The 21,199-nt window shown below is 37.8% G+C and overlaps 1 protein-coding gene across 1 annotated transcript in view; it reads left to right on the top strand.

Annotated features, from left to right (window-relative positions):
* Nucleotides 1-21,199, top strand: part of LOC129446963 (neural-cadherin) — a 273,221-nt gene that overhangs the window by 202,507 nt on the left and 49,515 nt on the right. Inside the window, 2 exon segments of the mRNA XM_055208521.2 lie at nucleotides 3,487-3,764; nucleotides 19,190-19,404. Coding sequence (XP_055064496.2) covers nucleotides 3,487-3,764; nucleotides 19,190-19,404 — 493 coding nt within the window.

Below are 21,199 nucleotides of genomic sequence, written 5' to 3'. Positions count from 1 at the left end.
TTGTGTGTGTGTGTGTCCTCACAGCAACTTCTCGATCAGATCCATGTGAGGATCATGCAGTGCAGTAAAGTGTCACTCTCGAATACAAATATTTATGAAACTTAATGAGAGACTTTGGCTGCATTTTCACTGCCTGTTTAAAGTGACTCAATTTTGATTTTTTTCCCCCCTCAATTGGCACAGATCGGATATGACCAAGCAGGAAAAAAGCGCATAGATTCTGATATTCTCAGATTGGTTTCAGGCCTCATTCATATGTGGAAATAAATCTGATATGAATGGGATACATGCATTCAGATCGGATTCCCATTCCCATGTCGGATATTCAATGAGCTAGCAAATGACGATCACATGACTCTAACTATAGTGATAATTTTTTCCACGATAGTGTATCGATATTACGGTCTCTACTGTCAGTATTTTAACAATTTAATAATCCCTTTGTGTGTGCCGACCTCCTCTGCTGCTGCTGTAGTTGTCGCCGTTCAGTTGTCTGTTATATACGGCTCAAGTTAGCGGGAGTGAAAAAATGGCAGAAAATTTAAGAAACACCTCCAGCTTTCTTGTGGACGCACTTTGGCTTTAAAAAAAAGAAAAAAAAATCTGCTCTGTTTTTTTTACATTTTTGATAAAAAAAAAGAAAAAGCATTGCAATGTATTGCAGCATTGCAATGTATCGCAGCATGCAACGTATTGTGATACACATGCATCGTGATACGTATTCTATCGTGAGGTCCTTGCCATTACCCAGCCCTACTTTTTGGCAGGTCCACTTAGATGAGTAATGTTGAAGTTTTATGTCTTGTTACAGGAATTAATCTCTATAATCTTGTATTTTGTCTGTGTTTATTGCATATCACAACATTTTACTTCCTCTGTGGTTTTAAGCTGTTCCGGGTCAGTATGTCTACCTTAAAGTGTTTAGTGTAAATGCTTATGTTGGAAACGAGTCGCTTTTAAAAGATAATGTAAGCAGAGCATCAAAAAAATTGGAATTCTATGCTCATGTCATGTGAAAAAAAGTGTTTGCGGTACAGTATGTGAGTGTTCAAAACTTATTCAGAAAACCATCTTCTGAGAATCCAAAAATTGTCCAAAAAAATCTTCTGATCTGTGTTGTCATTGCGATTGTTTTGCTACTCTCGAATGCATCGGAGCCTCCCCAATCCCAAATCTTAAAGGGGGGTTTAATGCTATATCATGCATTCTGACTTATTAACACAGTTTAAGAGTTGTAGTCCTCATGCTAAACATAAGCAAAGTGTCAAAAAAGCAGTTGATCTTGTAACAGAGTATTACTGAGCCAAACTCACGCCTCCTTTTTCCTACAAGTTTCGGAAAGTTTTTTTCAAATGGGGGTATCCGTTACGACTGATTGACCCCATAAAGAAAACCTCATTTAGCTTTCCCTGTCTTAAGACAACATAGGATGCAGTTCGTTTTTCCTGGACAGCAACGTAATTGTGAATGAGTTTGTGTTCCCTGGCTCCATTTCGTAGAGGACTGCTTTACAAACAAGGCTCAGTTTGACGCTGGATTTTCCACTTTTTTACAACTATTGGAGCGGTCAAAACTTTAAAAGACCCCGTTTATCGGGGTTACCTGTCACAACCACAGGCGTAAGTAAATCAAAATCTCACGTGTTTTGTTTGCAATCGCGCATACGTGCATGTAATGTAAACAACACCAACAACAGCACTTTGTACTGCATTTACAACATTTACTCCTTTTAAAACGGACAAATTCAGTTAAAAACTGGATTATGTTGCTTTTTCATTATAATAGCGGATAAACAAGCAATGATTAATTACCTGATAGAGACGTCCTGCTGTAATCGTTGCTGCTATTGTTCCTGTTCGTCCATTACTGACTAAGTATCCGATTCTGGATCATATGTATAATGTAAGGCTGGTTATTTAAAAATAAGTTTTTTAAAGTTTGATTTCCATCTATGCCGGCTGTGAATCCAAAAGTAGTATCCGAAGCTACGCATTCTCATAACTCTTCAGCCCCGCCCACCGCACGACTTCAAGTGTTTTGACCTTTTACGCCAAAAATCGGAAAGGCGGTTCTTTCTTTTATAAATCTGACAAAACGAAAGACTCTTTGGACATATGAATGATGAAATACTACTCTATGTGTAAGCAAGATTAACATTAGATTGGCAAAAACGTCTTTTACGTGTTATGTCACCTTTAAATATCAAGCAATACCTCCAACAAAGCGTGCAAGCTTCAACCTGATGGTGCATGCTTTTATGGCTCAAACATGACATAAAAGATGAGTACTGAGAAGTAATGTCGACTTGTATCAACTATGGCAATAGTACAAATGCTTCATAATGTGTCAAGCAAGAACTGTCACAACATTTGTCAAGTCACCTTTGATCTTGCGTTTCTGTTACATCTTGTGTCGCTGTGAAATCGTTGCAGTCTGGTCGAATCATCTAGTGTGAGCTTTCCGAGGATTATGTTGTTAAAAATTGTCTATATGTCTGTGGCCTCCCATGGACTTAAAATTGTTTAAGGTTTGAAAGTCATCCAGTGTGTTCCAGGCATTAAGTTGCGTGGCTGTTTTAAATTCCTTTTCCTATTTTTCCAATTCAAAATACAGCCAATTCTTAAATCCTGAATTTTCCCAACCGTGACAAGAACACATTATGACATTGCTTTTTAAATTTGTTGGGTGCATGCATTGCACCACATCTTTGTGCCCACCTCAAACATTCTCCTGAGTCTGAGATCACACAGAAAATCAACAAAAGCAACCTCATCAATCTCCAGCAGCCCTCTGTCACAGCTGCCTGTGCGGAAAATACCCACACAGGTGTTTTCTCCCCAATCCACATCCCAGTCAAAATAGTGTCTATTAGTGCAAATAAGTCCAAGCTACAGTAATCTTTGGGGAGTTCTCGTCTTGAACGTCTCTATCTATCTGTCTTCTGTCTCTACCTCTGACTCTCTCTCTTTCTTTCTCTTCACCCCAACATTTCCACTTAAGTGTTGTCTGGCCACATGGGTTAGTTGAGGACCGGTCAATCACTGTGTAACCGCTCAGTCCACAGCTGAGCAAGCCGCTCCACTTCAAACGTTAGATTTGAATAAATGGTGTGGAAGTTAAGAAGCAGCCCTGTGGACATATCTATGGGAATCTGTACGCCGTTTATGTGCTTGTCGAAAAGCGCTTGGGCTGATAGGTTCTGGAGTGCTCTGTGTCTCCAAGAATGAAATAGAGTGAGTGTGCAATGGTGCACTCAGAACGCTTTTCATGCCTGAAAGCAATGGAAATAAATAGAGTTTGGGACCTTTTTTTGTGAAATTGTGACTTGTTTTGCTATTTGTATGCTAATTTGAGGATATCAGATATGTTCTTGAATCCCTCTGTTTTTTCCAAATCGTTTTTATTCTTTTTGCACCATTTTGGCAACATTTTACTAGCAATAAACAATCTTACCCTCCCTCTCTCTCTGTTTTTCTATCTCTCCAGCTACAATCATTTCTTCAGGTCAACGTGACCCAGGTTCATGTAGATGAGTGTGTGGATGCTGACTGCCGGGGAGGAGGGGGCTGTACCAGCCATCTGAGTGTGACTGACAAGCCAGCTGTGGTTGACTCGGGCAGCATGGCACTGGTGTCCGTGACGGTGGAAGCTACAGCTGTCTGCAGCTGTTCGGCACGCGAACACTTTCACCAGGGCTGTTCCGTCTATCCCAGAAACCCCTGCCACAATGGGGGAGTCTGTGTGGACACACAGAGTGGATACAGGTGAGAGAGTTTAGGTTTAACTCATGGGAATGAGAGAGAAGTTTTATAACAGTGAGCAATAAAATGCAGTAGACTTATGCAAACTGAAGCATGTTTCTGAACATATCGTCGCTGCCCGATGAAACTCATGTATGTCCAAAACGGTTACTTTTCAGGGAGTGAAAAAAACACCGTATTTCAAAAGCAGTTGAATGTAGCGTTGTCATACTTGGTACGACTTCTTTACATGTAACCATATTCTTGCCAGTGTAATGATGTAATCCACATTTGACCAAAATTTAGTTTAAATGGACATACATGCATATTTTACAGTAACGGTGGGCGTTCTTCCGATCATTACTTAGAATGGCCAATATTGACAGATGAATATGCTCATTTTATTAAATAGCCTACGCCTTAGTTTATTAAATACGCTTAGTTTATTTAATATTAATTATACATTTATTAAATGTCTCTTGCAAACTATGAAGGGACAATGAATCAATACACTAACATGGTTATGCTAGACAGATACTTTGTTTGCCCAGTCCTACCATAATTTTATCACTCCTAGACGTACGTCTGGCATCAGGAGGGGAAACGTTTACCTCGATGAAGGAAAGTCATTGTCTCACCAGGCTATGCTTATTCAGCTATCCAGTGCTGAGTTTCAGTGAAACTTAATGAGATGGGCGAGATGCTTCCACAGGGCGGGAGATACGTGACGTGATTGACAGCTTTGACACCAAATGGATATATGTGAAAATCAGATGACATGATTTCACAACTTTTCATTGGCCATTTAGATATGTGAAGCATACCGTATACGGAAATGAATCTGGACATTCAATCCGTCAAAAAAATCGAAAAATCGGCAAAATGGACATACGTGGTTTTCATCGGACAGCGAGGATATGCAAGAACTAATCAAATCACCCAACGATGCATTAGGTTGAGTATGTTTAATCAAAATGACAATGCATGTATACTTAGTTTTAGTTGTGCTGCTTTATTTCTCTTCTCTTGCTCCACTAATATAGTCGGCACATTATCAAGTGATAATTTCACAATATGCAAGCCATTATTAAGTCTAATCCAATCCAGGATTCTGATCTTTTTTACTAATTTGAGAGAGAGAGTCTTTCATTCTCCATGTTATTCAATTATCCGGTCCTGACGTGGATATTGATTTACTTCACCGAATAACAATACTGAGTGACTGGGATTGGAATGGTTTGCAGGAGCGGTGAGATTGCCATAATTGTTAGGTGAGGGATTTTTGTCTAAGAGAACACGAAAACCTGGCAGCCGTAAGATAATAACAAATGCTCGAACGCTAGTGAAGTTCTTCAGCCAGCGCTGTAATTGGGCCATACAGGGGATTCATGACTTTATCTAAGACTTTCTGAAAGTGTTCAAGGTTCTGTTTCCAAGCAGCAAGGTGTGTACACCACAGCCAGTGAGTTAATGGAAAGGATAAAAAGACGAGCCATGTTGTTTAACACGATACAGGGACATGAATAATACTAATCTGACTTAGAAACATCATTCTTCAAAATGCATTTGCAAGTTTGATTTTAATAGCCAGAGTGAGTCGTCTGAAATAATTGCGTGTTCTTATGTTAATTGGAACGAGGAAGCCTATTGACTTTACAAACAATGATCAGTGATGTAGTGATCAATACTGAAAGAGTGATAGCAGGTCTTCTCATCAGCCAAAAAGGACATTTTCAGACTTTGTAAGAACCAACATAGCACAGGCTTATGTTTTTGTATTTTTTAATAGTTCTGCTTATATGCCACTTATGTCCACATAAGTAAGATTTAAAAGTATATAGGTAAGTCATCGTCAAGTTTAAATATAAAAACAAAAATGGAAACATCCACACTTTTGTGCGACATTTTACCTCATCAACAATATTTTGTCTTTATATTCTACACACATTTAGGATACAAATAAAAGCTATAGCTGTAAAATTCGATAATGTTAGGGCACTGCTGGATGATTAGCGGTGATTTATAAAAGTGTTTGAGAATGTATGGATTGAATTAGATCCAAATCAACAGAGCAGCTGCCGCGTGGAAGCTCCTAATGATATCCGAGATGTGGTTGCAGATGTGAGATGGGTTCTAATGGCTGCTTACGATATGGGGGATTTTTTTCCCTCCTACAGGCAAATTAAAAATGCAGAGCAATGAACGTATCATAAATATCAGCCTGACATCTTCCAAAGGGGGCATTTAGAAAAACGAAATTGCACGTTTGCCTATTGTATAATTTATTTGTTGACAGTTTACCTCAGTCAGCCTCCCACCTATCAAGACCACAGTGCTACCCCCATCACACACACGCACACACATACAATCCTATAACAAATTGGCCTCTCCATTCACATAAACTCACATACATTCACATTTCCAAATTGTTTCTGTTTGACTGCTGACCTGAACCAAAGATATCGAGTATAACAGGATTGAATACTTAAATGCTATACTTTGAATAGGGAACAATGCTCGAAATGGCCGCTCTGCTGATAGAAATCCAACCTTTTAGGTAAAAGAACCAATCAACAATCGATAAAGACTGATGATTCTATGGTGGATGGGGTCTATACAGAGTTACGTGAGGCGTTAGCACACAGTTTTAGAGTTTTAGAGACAGGACTTTAGTCTCACATGACTGAAATTACAAACCCAAAAGTGTAAAAATCATGCAATACATAAGCCAAATTCCACTTTGGTGTGCATATGATATGCCAGTCCTTCCCATTCACTAAAATGGCGAATCTTTTTTGTCGTTTTATTCATTGGTTTCTCCATTTTTTTCCTATTCTTTACCATTTTCGCTTGGGTTTAGGGTTAGAACAACTTTTTGTTACATACAAATGACATCCTAACCCAAACCCCAATTCTAACCCCATCTCTAAGCCACCATGGCTTAAATAGAGACAAAAACGTAGAGAAACCTGTATATTAAATAACCTCATTAAAGGAACAGTATGTAAGAAATTGATATCAATAATCATAAAATGGTCCTGATATGTCACTAGACATTAAGAAATCCTTTTCATTTCAAATACTTATATCACTGACAACAGTGGTTCGGCCAGGATATTGTCATTTAAAAGTGGACTTGCAGCCCTCAACTGATGTTTATGTTGTCATGTTGTGTATTGGCCACCAGTTGTGAGATTGCAGTACCACTTTAAGCCACATGTTTTGTGATTGCAGTACCAGCTTTGGCCACAATCCTACATACTGGTCCTTTAAGAAAATCTGAAATCTAACCCTAAACCCAAGTGAAAATGGTTTAAAAAAAACTGAAAAAAATTGAGAAACCAATAAATAAATGACAAAAAAAGATGCGCCCTTTAAGTGAATGGAAAGGACTGGCGTATCATATAGATGCCAAAGTGGAATTTGGCCTATGTATTGCACGATTTTTACACTTCGTGCTATTTATACGCATCTACATGAGACTGGGTAGAAATAACTGCCCGGAGGCGTTGCAAACATGGCCGCCTAGTGGCACAACTTCACCAAAGGGACTTTCGTTTTTTTCATTATAACTGAATTTTTTATGTTTAATTTCTAAGCTATCAAAGTTTGCTTACTTTCAAGTTGTTCTGCTTTATGACTTTCTTCTATTAACCACAACACACAATGTTAGTGTCTGACAGTTTACTTTTATTATGTGGAAAAAATGCTCAACATTTTTCATAATTGCTCCTACTGTATACTGTATGTTGCAAGGAAAAGGGAAAGTCATACTGGTTTAAAAGGGCATTCGGGTCAGTAAATAAGGACATCGTTTTTATTTTTGGGTGAACTTTCCTTTTAAAAACACAAAACAGCAACTCACTCTCATCTCATGCAACCTTTCCCCAACATTTTACAAATTTGCACACGCCACAGTTGACCGCCGCCTTCTGACATATGTCCAGACTTTAAAACACCCCATTTTAATCACCTTGCAAAATATTGAGAAATTCATTTACTCTCTGTGGTTTAATTAAAAGAAGAAAGTAAAGCTGTGGATTTCAGAGCGGTCAGATGTACTGAGCATGTAATGTGGTGAGCCGATGCTGTGAGCCAGAGCTCTTTATGCCTCAAACCCTCCACTAATCCTAATAGTGTCAGAAGGCAACAACTTCACAGTTGCATTTGCGTTACGTCAACCTTTTGGTCTTCTTCAGATGAAATGTACAGATTTCATTTTAAATTATATAGCTGTATGATCTTATATAGGATGGTTTATCTAACATATACAGTTACTGTATATGAAAATTAACGATTGCTGTGACAAATGTTTTACAATTCATGTGAATTGTACCCACACACTATGGGCTCTATCTTACACCCGGCGCAATGCAGCGCAATGCGCGACGCAAGTGTCTTTCGCTAGTTTCCACCCTAATTTTCACGTTTAGCGCCGCGTTGTTTAAATAGCAAATGCATTTGCGCCCCCTTTGCGCCCATGGGCGTTCTGGTCTGAAAAACGAGGTGTGTTCAGGCGCATTGTTGGCGCGTTGCTATTTTGAGGCAACTAAAATAGACTACGCCATTGACCAACAAAAACCTGGTCTAAAGTCTAAAGTCAATGGCGCAATGTGTTTTATGTTATTTAAAGAGCGCATTAGTAAAATGCGCCTATAAACGGGAGGACAACGCGGGTTTGCTTATCACAAAGTACATGAATGCGCAGCAGCACAAAAATGCTTTTAAATATGAAAGATTAAAGGATTGAATGTAAAAGATTATTATTGAGTCTCTTGGACATAATTGAGGACTTATTATGAGACGTTAGAAGGCGCAAAGAGCTGCTTCACCTGCAGCCTGATAAGTAAATAAATGCTTTGCTTTAAACAAATGCGTCTGTTTTTAAATGTTTTTTTTTAATGCTACCCGACGGATTTATTGTATATGATATACCTGTGGATATGGCGAGATGAGAAACATTTGTAAGTAATGCTTAAAAAAACTCTTTGCTAAAAAAACCGCTGTCCAAAGTGCTGAAACGTGAGGAGAGCCGTTTGTAATTTCTTTAAAAATACTTTATTTGTAACAAACAGGAGATAGAGTACAAACCTTATCTTGCATACTTGTAAATTATGTTTTGATGATATTGGATAGTCATACATTTAAAGCAATTACAAGCCTGCTTTTTACTTCCATGACTAAAAGAAAACGGGTTTTAAAGGTTTTAATAAAAAAATAACAATTTCAATACAAGTGTAAAACAACACAATTATTTAACATTAATCTTAAACTGGGGATCTTCTTCCTCCGCTTAGTTTTTCAGTTTACAAAGTTCGTCATCTAAATAGGGATTAGACATAGCGCCAGCGCAACTTGCTTTTAAAGGGGATGAGAGCTGAGACTCTCATTGGTTTACTGCACGTTATGCCCAAAATACTCCCATTACAATAGGACCAACCCTTTTCGACCATGCGCTCGCGCACAAACCATTTTTCCCGTCGTTAAAATAGCAAAAGTGGATTCGGACACGCCCATTTAGACGTTGCGCTGTGCGCTTTAGACAATGCGCTTAGATCGTTAAAATAGGGCCCTTAGTCTGGTTGTTTTTGTGTTATTTAAGACAGTTGCAGATTAATTTGCAGTTTTCTTGAAAACACGATGTATCATACCCCTTAAGTGTTTATACCTAGTGCATTTCATAAATAGTATAAATAGAATCAAAATGTGCTCTTAGGCTATGTTTACATTAATGTGTTTACCTTTTAAAACGTTTACTTTTGCCATGTTTACGCCTTTCATTTACACTACGCCACCGTTTTCAACCCTCATAAACGGAGTCATTTGTAAACGCTAAAGACCCTGTTTTAGTTTGAGAACTCTGGGGTTCCGCTGCAGTGTAAATGAACATAGACGGAGTCTCATGTAAATGAACAGCTGATGTTAACGTGACAGCGCATCATTTTCAAAGTAAAAATTATTTTTATTCAGGTAAATGGAGGTTTGTAACAGAGGTTTTGCCAAAAGTAGTTGTAACTGTGGGTTTACACCAGTTGCGAGTTCAACGATTTCAACGATCAATGCAAAGATGCGATCAGACGCGTCCTCGCGAATGCGAATGACACGATATGGCCGGCGCGTTTGCCGTGAAAACGCGATATTCGCCTCAAAGGCGTCTTCGCCCAAGTTGAAAATATTCATCTCGAGCGAAAAATTAGCGTGACACAAAGTTAAATTCCGCGAGTAATCTAGAGCGAGCAACGCGATGCGATTGCACGCTTCGTGTTTGGTGTAAACCCACAGTAAAGACCAATATGAAGGGAGAATTGTAATGGGTCAGACATTATTTTCGAGTTTATTTAAGTTTTGTTTGCTACTTTAAAATTAATTTTGTTTCATATAATTTGTCTCTTAATTTTAATAGATGTTTTGTTGATAAGTTTTGTGAATATAAAATAAATAAAAACAATTAAATCAACGTCATATTAATATGTAATGCTCGTTTAGCCGATTGCGCTTTTTGCTATTTCTGTGTTGCTAGTGGAGGACGTGCACGGACCTCGCACAATTTTAAAAATTAACGTCATATTAATTTTTAATACTTTAGCCGGCCATGCTTTTTTGTCGGAGAATGTGACAGGTAAGGGAAGATAAGTTATTTGGTGTTTTTCTGAAGAATCAGTTCGTATGAAAATTTTCAAATGGACTATAAGAACATAAATATGAACTGCGAACAATGAACTATTATAAATATATCAGCGTGAAATGGCTGAAGAGGAACTCCCTACAATAAAGCAAAAAGAATTTCTGTAGGCTAAAGCTATACTTCACCTCTTATTATGTTTTATTGAAGTTTGCATTTGCTGAAATTTATTTTTGCTTCAAGTTCGCTACTGTTTAGTACTGTTCACTTGATATTTCCTTTTTAAATCATAAAGACCTTTCTGTTTGGTTTGTAACATCAACCTATTAATCCTATAAATATGTTGTAGGGGGGAGCTGGAATAATATAAGACTTTCCCAAACACATTTTTATAGGTTCAAAAATAGTGTCTGTTGTAGTTGCCGGCAAACGTATGAATTTTTGCACACCCCTAGGCTGCATAAAGGCACAAAGGTAAGCTATTATTAGAGTAATAAGTTATTTTACAATTTTTTGAGCATGCCCAGTTACGTGATTGGTCATGTATAGTGTCGTTTTAAAATGCCAGTATAAACGAGGATCGTTTTCATTTTAAAATGCCGTTTTAAAACGCAAATGCTCTAATGTAAACAGGATCTTAATTGGTTGTACGCATGCACTTTCACATTAAATATATGAAATAGATTTACAAATCTAAATCTGCGAGTGTTTAATGACAGGCACATTTACTCGCTTGTTTGAATAATCCTGCCAGAATTGTGTCAATACGGCAACACCTGTTAAAATAATCAAAAAAATGTCTCATTACTGCAACCTCTGTTAAAGTAATTAAAAAAATGTCTCATTACTGCAACCTCTGTTAAAATAATGCAAAAAATGTCTCATTACCGCAACCCCTGTTAAAAATACTGCAAAAATGTCTCATTATCACAAGCCATGTTGAAATAATGCAGACAAATTCTTATTACTGCAACCAGTGGTAAAATAATATCATTTGTAAATAATAGATGAATTTGCAGCTACAGAAAAGATTTAGCAAAGAAAAAAATTAATAAGAAAGATCTGGAACTTGTTTATAAAGTACAGATGATATGATGTAAAACAGGAGTAAATTGAAAGACCCTCAGTGCTAATTTAAGGCTAATTAAGTGGAAGCATTTCAGATGATCAGCACTGCTTAACAAATAATCATGACTTACCAGAGGAAGGAAGAAGAACTGAATTTAATGTAATTAAATAATTTTGGTTATATAAACGGTTTTATACTGTAGTATGAGCTTTTGCTCAAAGGAATACATATCATAGTTAACACTATGTAATGGTGACCTTCTTTCTAATAAGCCTCTTTGGCATATTCAGTGTTGATTAAATATAAGACTTTAACGTAACGCTTGATATCCGCAGCAACAGTGCCACGGGTAAGTGACTCACTGGTTGGTATAACAACCATAAAAGTAAGCTCAGTCCTAGCTTAAGTGAAATGCTTTATGAATTTTCTAAAGTTTATATTGACATGCTTGCATAGTGTGTACTGTACATTTAGCCCCCATTGAAAGCTAATACTCAAGATTTAAGGAACAGCATGTAGATGGTCGGAGGATTAATGGGGGATTTGGGAATGGAGGGAAGAGGGGAGCTTATCGTGGGTCTCTCTCTCGAGGTAACCAATGGATTCCTCGTGCTGGGTATGCAGGCAGGAAATGAGCAAAAGGGAAAGAGGTGAAGTGGGCCAAAGGGAGTAAGAGGATTGTGTTCAGTCATCATGGTTGATATTAAGGCCAGGATTCACTCAAGGAGATTAATTGGTTTGGTTTAGTTCAATAAAGCAGAACATAGCTAAGTCTTTTTTTTTCAATAATGGGAGACATGTTTTCCTTTAAAGCATTTTACCGCCTTTATGTATTTTATATCACACTGACAAGTTTTTCTGACATTGACACCACTGGATTTTAATAGGACAGAGTGCATTTTTTTCTAGTTTAAATAGAAAGGAATAGAAAGGCTGCCTAACTGCCTTACTCATTATTTTTGGGCTGTTTAGCATTTTGGTGCACAAACCCCTGCTCCAAAGAAACACAAAATGATATTCAAAATGCGCCATCAGCAAACCGCTTTGTTTAATCTTTTCACCGACTGGCTTTGATTTTCTCTATTTTGGTTCAGCAAGACCGTCTCTTTTATCGATCCTGTCACATTATTTTATCTCTGCATTGAATCGCCCACTCAGTGCACCCCCTCATCTATTCATTCGCCCTGATGTGAAAAAAGTTCAGTCCTGCCAACTGACTCAAACCAACACCAGATAGCGGCGTTCGTGTGTTACTCTCAGCATAAATAGGAATCAGTTGACAGCTTCTAGTGAGTCTTTATGAAACTTTAGTTTAAAAGACTATCGTTCCCCAGACAGAGTTGCTTTATTGTATCGATTTGGGAGACTGAAATGTTATCTTCCTGCAACCAGATTGGCTCCTCTGTCTTGCTGGATTTGTGTCTTGGGAGAGCATTAGTCGCACCAGGCTAGAAATTTGTCCAACTCGCTGTGAGCCTGACATTAATCAATGGACCAACATTAGAAATGCAATAACTGCGGTATGATCGTGGTAAATTTTCTCTGCGGTGCGCATTACTCTTCCGTCTTGCACATGTATTAGTCTCAGCACACTTGATGGATGAGATGAACATGCCTTGAACGCACACTATCAGAAATCTTTGCGGCAGATTTCTTTCTTAACTTCGTCAAGCTTTGTAGATCCATTCTCATAAGATGTCACCGCTTTGTTCTTTTGTTGTAATCTTTCTTGTGTTTCTTTACTTACTTTTGCTTGATAGAAAATGTTCAACTTTGCTTATATGAATATGGAGGTTTAAAAAGCGGATTTGATCCTTGGGGGAAGGCCAGCTCCCTATTCCTTAAAGGACAAGTTCGGTATTTTACACTTAAAGCCCTGTTTTCAGAATGTTTATGATGAAATATAACGATTTTGACTGAAATTTGGACATATGATGCTGTCCTGAGAATTTTTGGGTGTTTGTTCTATCACCTCCCACCTCTACAATGGCTGTATAGGTGCACTGGAACAATCCTTCCTAAAATGCATTAAACTTTCGTTTACAAAGACATGAAACTCACAGAGTGGTCAGGGGTGTTCACTGATATGCTCACACAAAAACACAACCTCATGGCAGCTGGTAACTATTTTTAACTAATTGATAAATTAGCTAATCGTGTCTAATTGGTGTGAATTCATACCATTTGTTTGTTTTTCTATTATCTGCTTTAGTGGGCAGTCGTGGCCTAGTGGTTAGATAGTCCAGGTAGTAATGACACCCAGTTCGATTCTCATGATTGAGCAAGGCATCTGTCCCCCAATTGCTCCCCAGGGAGAGCTGCCCACTGCTCCGGATTTGTGTGTGTTCAATAGGGGTGTAACGGTTCAAATTACTCACGGTTCGGTGCGTATCACAGTTCTATGGTCACGACTCACGGTTTCGGTACGTTTTGTTGTGTGTATGTTTATGGGGACAAAAAGGCTACTGTCAAATTCAAAGAAAATACAATTATTTAATGGGTTACAAACACCTAACACTTTGGTCACAATAGGCTTCTTTACAAAAATAAAAACCTAAGCCGTTTTTAACCTCTGCCAAAAATCAATATTTTCACTTAAGAGCACTTGCATTATTATACTACATGTACCAACATACAGTGCACTTCAAAATGAACATGAAATAGCTTAGAAGAGTGGTTCTCAAACTTTTTCTGCGTGTGGCCCCCCTTGTATACGGTGCATTCCTTCGCGCCCCCCCTAAAGAAAATTTATGACAAAACAGTTCTAAAATGTAACATTTTAATTAAACAAAACATATTAAATTATACAAAGTAGTGATGTTGGTTAGTAGGCTTAAATTTTTTTGTTTAATTACACAAAATTTATGATAAATTAATGTATTTTATAAAGTCATAAAACTGGGGCCCCCTGGCACCGTTTCGCGGCCCCCCTGGGGGCCCCGGACCCCAGTTTGAGAACCACTGGCTTAGAACACTGGGTTACTTTTTATATTTTATGATAGTGATCTTCAAGTTTTTTCGCAAGACGATCAGTTTGTTAACATTTAAACACAGAAGGCAATGTGTGGTGTTTCAGTCTCACCTGCGATCGCGTGCTATCAACAACACCCTGGTGATGATGGAGCAAGTGACTTTAGATGAATATTTTTACAGTTTTTTCCATCTTTTCTTGAGCATCGCTGCTGAAGTAGACTTAAATGAAGCTGGTGGTGCCTCTATTAGCGGCTTTTCTCATTCGCTTGCTGTGCTAAACGGTCCGCAACACACACACCCGCACGTTTTGCATAGATTTGCATACTACAAGTTGATTGGACAGGTACTCTCACGTAAACACATGCATAGCTTATTCAGAACCATACATTAGTGGTTTTATGCGTTGTTTTTTCACCAAACTATATTAGAAATGTGTGGTCGAATCAAACACGGTGCACCGCGGTGTGAAAGCCCTTTTGTCACCAGGATTATAGAACTATAGACTATAGAAAAATAATATTCTTAATATACTGTAACTAACTGCAACTGTGATGTAACTCACTTTAAAGCTTTGAATGACTGACAATTCAAAGTAAAACAACCTATAAATATTAAATCTAAAAACCTATAAATATCTTACTGTACCACGGCCAATGTTTTCACACTTTATAAATTAAGTTAATCACAGATTAACTTACTTGATGCAGATAGCAATCTACATTTAATTGACACTAACATGCTTCATTCAAATCACTCTTGTCAAAGATTGCCAGTGCTTCATGTAGTTTGATAATCATTACTACATTAAAATGACTGAGTTGTTTTAATCTATTGCTGTGATAAATATGGACAAAGTATACAGGTCAGATATGGAGAATATTCCAGGTCCCCAAAAATTGTATTTTTTGTACATATTGTACATTATTTGACCTAACCATGTGTTGAAATAGCCCAGCATTATTTAGAGAGTACTGTAGTAACACAACCTATCTTGTTGTTTCTGTCCTGGCCAACTTGTCTCTTGTCATGTCAAGTTTGTTTTAGTAAACATGGACATCACTTTGATTAGCACACAATGATATTAGAGCCAGTGTGAGTGTTTGATTGCATCATTATTAAACGCAGTGACCGGCTGTCTACTCCTTTGTTTTCTCGTCTGTCTCATGCGCACAGATTTTGTTAACCCATGTCAATTCCTTTGTAATCAGCCAATTAGAACTGGGTGAGAAAGTGAAGAAAGGCTTAAGTGACTGTCACATCCCAGTCTGTGTCTGTGTCTTCCCTGATTTTAGTGTGCCTTGTTCCCTCGTGTTCCTGTGTTACTCCGCCCCCTTATTTGTTGTCATGATATGTAATTCATACTTCACCCACTACCTGTTTCAAAGATATATAATATTAACAAGATGCATATGAATGGGGGAGCTCCCAGTAGAAGAGGCAATTGTCAACCATTAAAAAATGGTTTACTTTTTGGGAGGGACTGCACATGCACATGCCAGCTTTGCAAAAATGTTGGATCAGTGACTTTCTTAAATTTGTTTCCATAGTGATTGATTTTTTCTGTTCGGTCATTGGTTCTTGCCTTGTATAAACACCATGCATATCTTAGTTTTTTTGGTTGGTTGTCAAATGTTAATGGATGTTCTGTTATTTTGTTTTGTTTTTTATTAAGCATTACTGCATTTGGATCCACTGCCTTTGTGGCCACACATTACAGAACAACTGCCCGACAAACTGAGAATAGGCAGGGTATTAATACAAGACAAGAACCACAGACGGAACAGAAACAATCAATACTTGATATGAATAGGGGAGATTGCAATGGTCAGAATGACCGCTCTAGTCCCGCCTCCCAGTAAAAGAGCCTTTCGCCAACCGTTAAAGAATAAAATCTGTTTTGAGAGGGACTTTGTGCATGTACAGAATCAACAGGTCTTGCAAAAAAGGCAGCACAGTGACAAGACTTCCTTAAAGGACTTTGATTAAAAACCAGGGAATACACAGATTGCGATGTGAATGAGAGAGCTGTTGATTAGTCTTTGAGTCAAATATGTATATATATATGGGGTGTTCATCTTTCATATGGAAATTTGTGGAGGCAATTAGTGATGCAGAACATCAGACTACAGTGCAGTATTATACGTGCAGTAATTCTCAGCCAGAGAAACATGTACTCCAGAGAATAACTACTGTAAGAAGTTTCTAGTTAGCAAACCTTAAAGGGATAGTTCACTTCAAAATGAAAATTCTGTCATCATTTACTCATCCTCATGTTGTTTTAAACCTGTATGAATTTCTTTATTCTGATGAACATAAAAGAAGATATTTTGAGAAATAATGGTAAACACACAGCAGACATTAGTCCCTTTCACACATACAGTCTTTACTGGTAATTTACTGGTAAATTGCAGTTAACAGATCATGTGTGAACAGAACCTTTCCGGGTAATCAGTGCTCCCAATTTACCAGTAAGACAGGTTGTAAGATTACCAGTAATTTACCGGTAAGCGCTGTGTGTGAACGAAAATTATAGGATTACCGGCATTTAGAACGGACGACGTCAGACCGTGCTGACAGCTTCGGGCCAATCATAGCGTTTTAATACAGATGACGCGTTTACCCCCGCACTGTTTACTAACGTTTCCACACACATGCTGCTTGAAAGTTGAGCACACCTGAAGTTTACGTCCACATTTCTTCACCAAAGTTGTTTAAAACAGCTTACCGCCGAATTGCCGATGTCCTTAGCACGCCCTCTGTGAAGCCTAAAGTGCAAACAGTACTGTTGTTAAAAACGCATTTTTGGTTTGACGTCGTCTCAGCAATGTTGTTTGGTCATGAGCAACTTCGCGACTGTTTACCACAGACGTGAAAACAACAAAATACGGACCGTGGATATGAACGACGTGGATTGTTTACAAATAGCCTACAACACTGAGCTCACCGCGTGCTACAGGTACTTCCGCTTTCTCAACGAATTTACCGGTATTTTGATACTGATGTGTGAATGATGTCTTACTGGTAAAATAACGGAACGCCACTGCGTGTGTGAACAGCACATTTTTGTATTTTCTGGTAAATTCATTCTGGTAAATTCATGGTAATTTACCAGAATTACTGTGTGAAAGAGGCTAATGACCATTGACCTCCATAGTAGGAAAAAAAATGATATTATATTATATAATATTTTGGAAGTATTGTGATAAATGATGAAGAAAATATTTTGATGGTAAGCACACAGTTGACAGTACCCATTAAATTCCATCATATTTTTTATTCCTACTATGGATGGTCTATGGTCACTATCTGCTGTGTGTTTACCATCATTTTTCAAAATATCTTCTTTTGTTTTCATCAGAAAAAATAAATTCATCTGAAATTCAACCGAATTCAAGTTAATTATTCCTTTAAAAACTGAAATGTTTTAAATGGTTTGAAATGCTACTATACAATAGCTATACTGTATTTGTAATGAAGTTTTATTAATTGATTTTGTGGGTGATATATTTGATTTAATATTTAAATGAAATTGTATAATATTTGTGACCTTGGACCACAAAACCAGTTAGAAGTAACACGTGTATCTTTGGAGCAATAAACAACAATACATTGTATGGGTCAAAAGGATTGATTTTTATGCCAAAAATCATAAGGATGAGGCTATTTTATACATTTTCTACTTTAAATATATACAATTTTTATTTATCATTAGTTTTATGTTTTGCTAATGACTTCATTTAGACCACTTTAAAAGGGACATTTCACAAGACTTTTTTAAGATGTCAAATAAATCTTTGGTGTCCCAGGAGTACATGTGAAGTTTTAGCTCAAAATATCATATATTTATTTTATTATAGCAAGTTAAAGTTGTCACTTTGTAGGTGTGTGCAAAAATGTGCCGTTTTTGGGTGTGTCCTTTTAAATGCAAATGAGCTCATTTCTGTACTAAATGACAGTGGCATGGTTGGATAGTGCAGATTAATGGGCGGTATTATCCCCTTCTGACATCACCAGGGGTGCAAATTTCATTGACCTATTTTTTCACATGCTTGTGGAGAATGGTTTACCAAAACTAAGTTACTGGGTTGATCTTATTCACATTTTCTAGGTTGATAAAAGTACTTATAGCACTTAAACATGGAAAAAGTCATATGTTCATGTGGTATGTCCCCGTTAAAGGTGATTTTCTTAATATTTAGATTTTTTTGCACCCTCAGATTCCAGATTTTCAAATAGTTGTATCTTGAACAAATGCTGTCCTAACAAACCATACATCAATGGAAAGCCAAGGTCAAAATTGACCCTTGGTTTTGTGGCCTGGGTCACATTTGTGTTACTTGGTGAGTCTGTTTATCACCCAAAGTGTGGATGGTTCAAGTGACTTTAATAATATGAATGATAAGTATAAATGTCATTCGGTATAATAGACGATGGTTACCCATGATAAAAAAAATAGTGCAGTCTAAATTAAAGTGTAAGAAAGTCTAAAAATGGAAAAACATGCTTGAGACTGTTTGGTTTAGGGGTGTGATGTAGTAATTATACTTAGAGAGTGAAGTCAAATTCTCACCATAATATAATAAGCATGCGTGTATCAATGTTATTAAAGCAAGTGCATTTTTTATTTAGACTTTTTTGAGATCACTGTGTCCATCTACAGCATATGGCCAATCCTTGTCTTGTTTTGCACTATTGGGACTTCTATAGTCTAGGTCAGTTCTGTACAATGTGTCCTAAATCTCATATCCTTTATGAGCTTTTGATTTCCTGTGTGTGCATCCATAGATGCCAGTGCCCAGCTCAGTTTGAAGGACCCGAGTGCCAGCAGACAAAACACAGTTTCCATGGCAACGGCTATGCTTGGTTTCCCCCTATAAGGCCTTGCTTCGAAAGCCACCTCTCACTGGAGTTCATCACAGAGGTGGCAGATGGCTTGCTGCTCTACAGTGGACCCGTCTCCCAGCTTCAGCCGTGGGAGCCAGAAGACTTCATGGCTATAGGTAATCTGCACACGCTTTCACCACAGGTTTAAAGAGGAGAGAGTATTGAGAGTGTGTACTGGCGTTAAAGCAAAACAATTTTTCACTGTTGACATCATCATTCTTTTATATCAGAGCCAAACCACTGGCATATCCCCTCCGCATCTCCCACTGGGTACAGAAGTGGAGAGCGGGGAATGAAAAAAGCGCTAATATGTTTACAGAGATGAAGATAACCCTTTGCGTCTATCCAGTAGGATTTAGTGTTTCTAATAAAAAAAGTTTTACGACTAACATTTTCGTTCTCGGGGGAGATCTGCTATCATCTAACAGCTTAAACAGTGGAAATGATAAAAAATACTGAATTATTTCTGTTTGTTTGCCTATGCGTGTCATAAATTCAGCATCATCGCTGCTCCAGCGGCTTCTGTGTGCAGCAGTTTTAGCTCATTAGGGGTTAACGAAGGCACTAGTTATATCAGTAAAGGCTTATTTGTCATTCATCTGGGAGAATAATTACAATGGGGTATACACATTTAGAGCTTTAATGAACTCACAGATCTGCCTACGTGCCAAGCATGCCTTCATAGAAATGGGTTCTTCTCTTGATCAGTTTACTGGTGCGTTTGTAAATGCGGATGAGGCCGTATGCGAGTGCAGTCAGCATTAAATAACGCAAACAATGAGGAACATATGGAGAAAACAAGAGCAAAATGATTGGCGAAAGGCAAGGAATGAGAGAGCGAGTGGATTTAAAGTGAGAGAGAGGGCAGCGGGGAGTAAAAGATAAAGATTAAGTGAATTGTGCGACTGTGGACAGAGTATCAGGGCAGCTCCAGCTACAAAGAGTGGAGAAGTGGTAAAGATCCGTCTAAGCTTCGGTTTCAGGTCACCGTAAGGATAGAACTGATACTCTGAGAGAGAGAGAGAGAGAGAGAGAGAGAGAAAGAGGTGGGGAGGTCTAGTGAGGGCATACAGCAAACAGAGAGACAGTCTAGTATTTTTCTCCTACTTTGGAAGTCAGTGGTGCTCATGCTTTCTGCCTGATCACAAATATCTTCCATAGTTTTTAAATTAATGTTAAATATAGATTACCCTGTATTTTATGCTATTTAATATTGACAACTTTTAATTAAAATATAGTGACCCTGGACCACAAAACCAGTCATAAGTCGCACGGGGATATATTTGTAGCAATAGCCAACAATACATTGCAAGGGTCAAAATTATATATATTTTTGTCAAAAATCATTAGGGTATTAAGTAACGATCAGGTTCCATAAAGATATTTTTTTAATTTCCTATCGTAAATATATCAAAAATGTATTTATTTTTAGTAATATGTTGTGCTAAGGTCTTAATTTAGACAACTTTAAAGAGCCACACAGATCCAAAATCGAAATTACTGTATTGCGGTGTATCATGTAACTGTCCATCAATGTAAACAATGTGTAAAGTAGTTAAACCAAAAAGTGCATGATTAATAAAGGTATTGGCTTCTAGTAGGGAGTCGACTCTGAATCACTAAAATGAGTCGTCAAATGGATTGAATCTCCTGTGTGTCTTTATCCACGTAATACAAACACTTTGCATAATAATCTCCGCCTACAGCCTTGTCCGGGAGAAACGAAAACTCTGACCTGCCCACAGACATTTCAGCCAGTTAGTGTGTAAACATCATGTCAAGAAGACACTGTGTTTTCAGCTGTAAAGGCAAGTTTGTGTCGTTTTCACTACTAAAGAATGAAGATATGAAGAATCAGTGGTTAAAATTACTTTTTCAAGGAGGGATTTACTAAACGCTTGCAATGAAAGA

The sequence above is a fragment of the Misgurnus anguillicaudatus genome, chromosome 21 (assembly GCF_027580225.2).
Source record: "Misgurnus anguillicaudatus chromosome 21, ASM2758022v2, whole genome shotgun sequence".
Lineage (NCBI taxonomy): Eukaryota > Metazoa > Chordata > Actinopteri > Cypriniformes > Cobitidae > Misgurnus > Misgurnus anguillicaudatus.
Note: the sequence above shows the minus strand (reverse complement) of the source record. Positions and strands in the feature narration are given on the sequence as shown.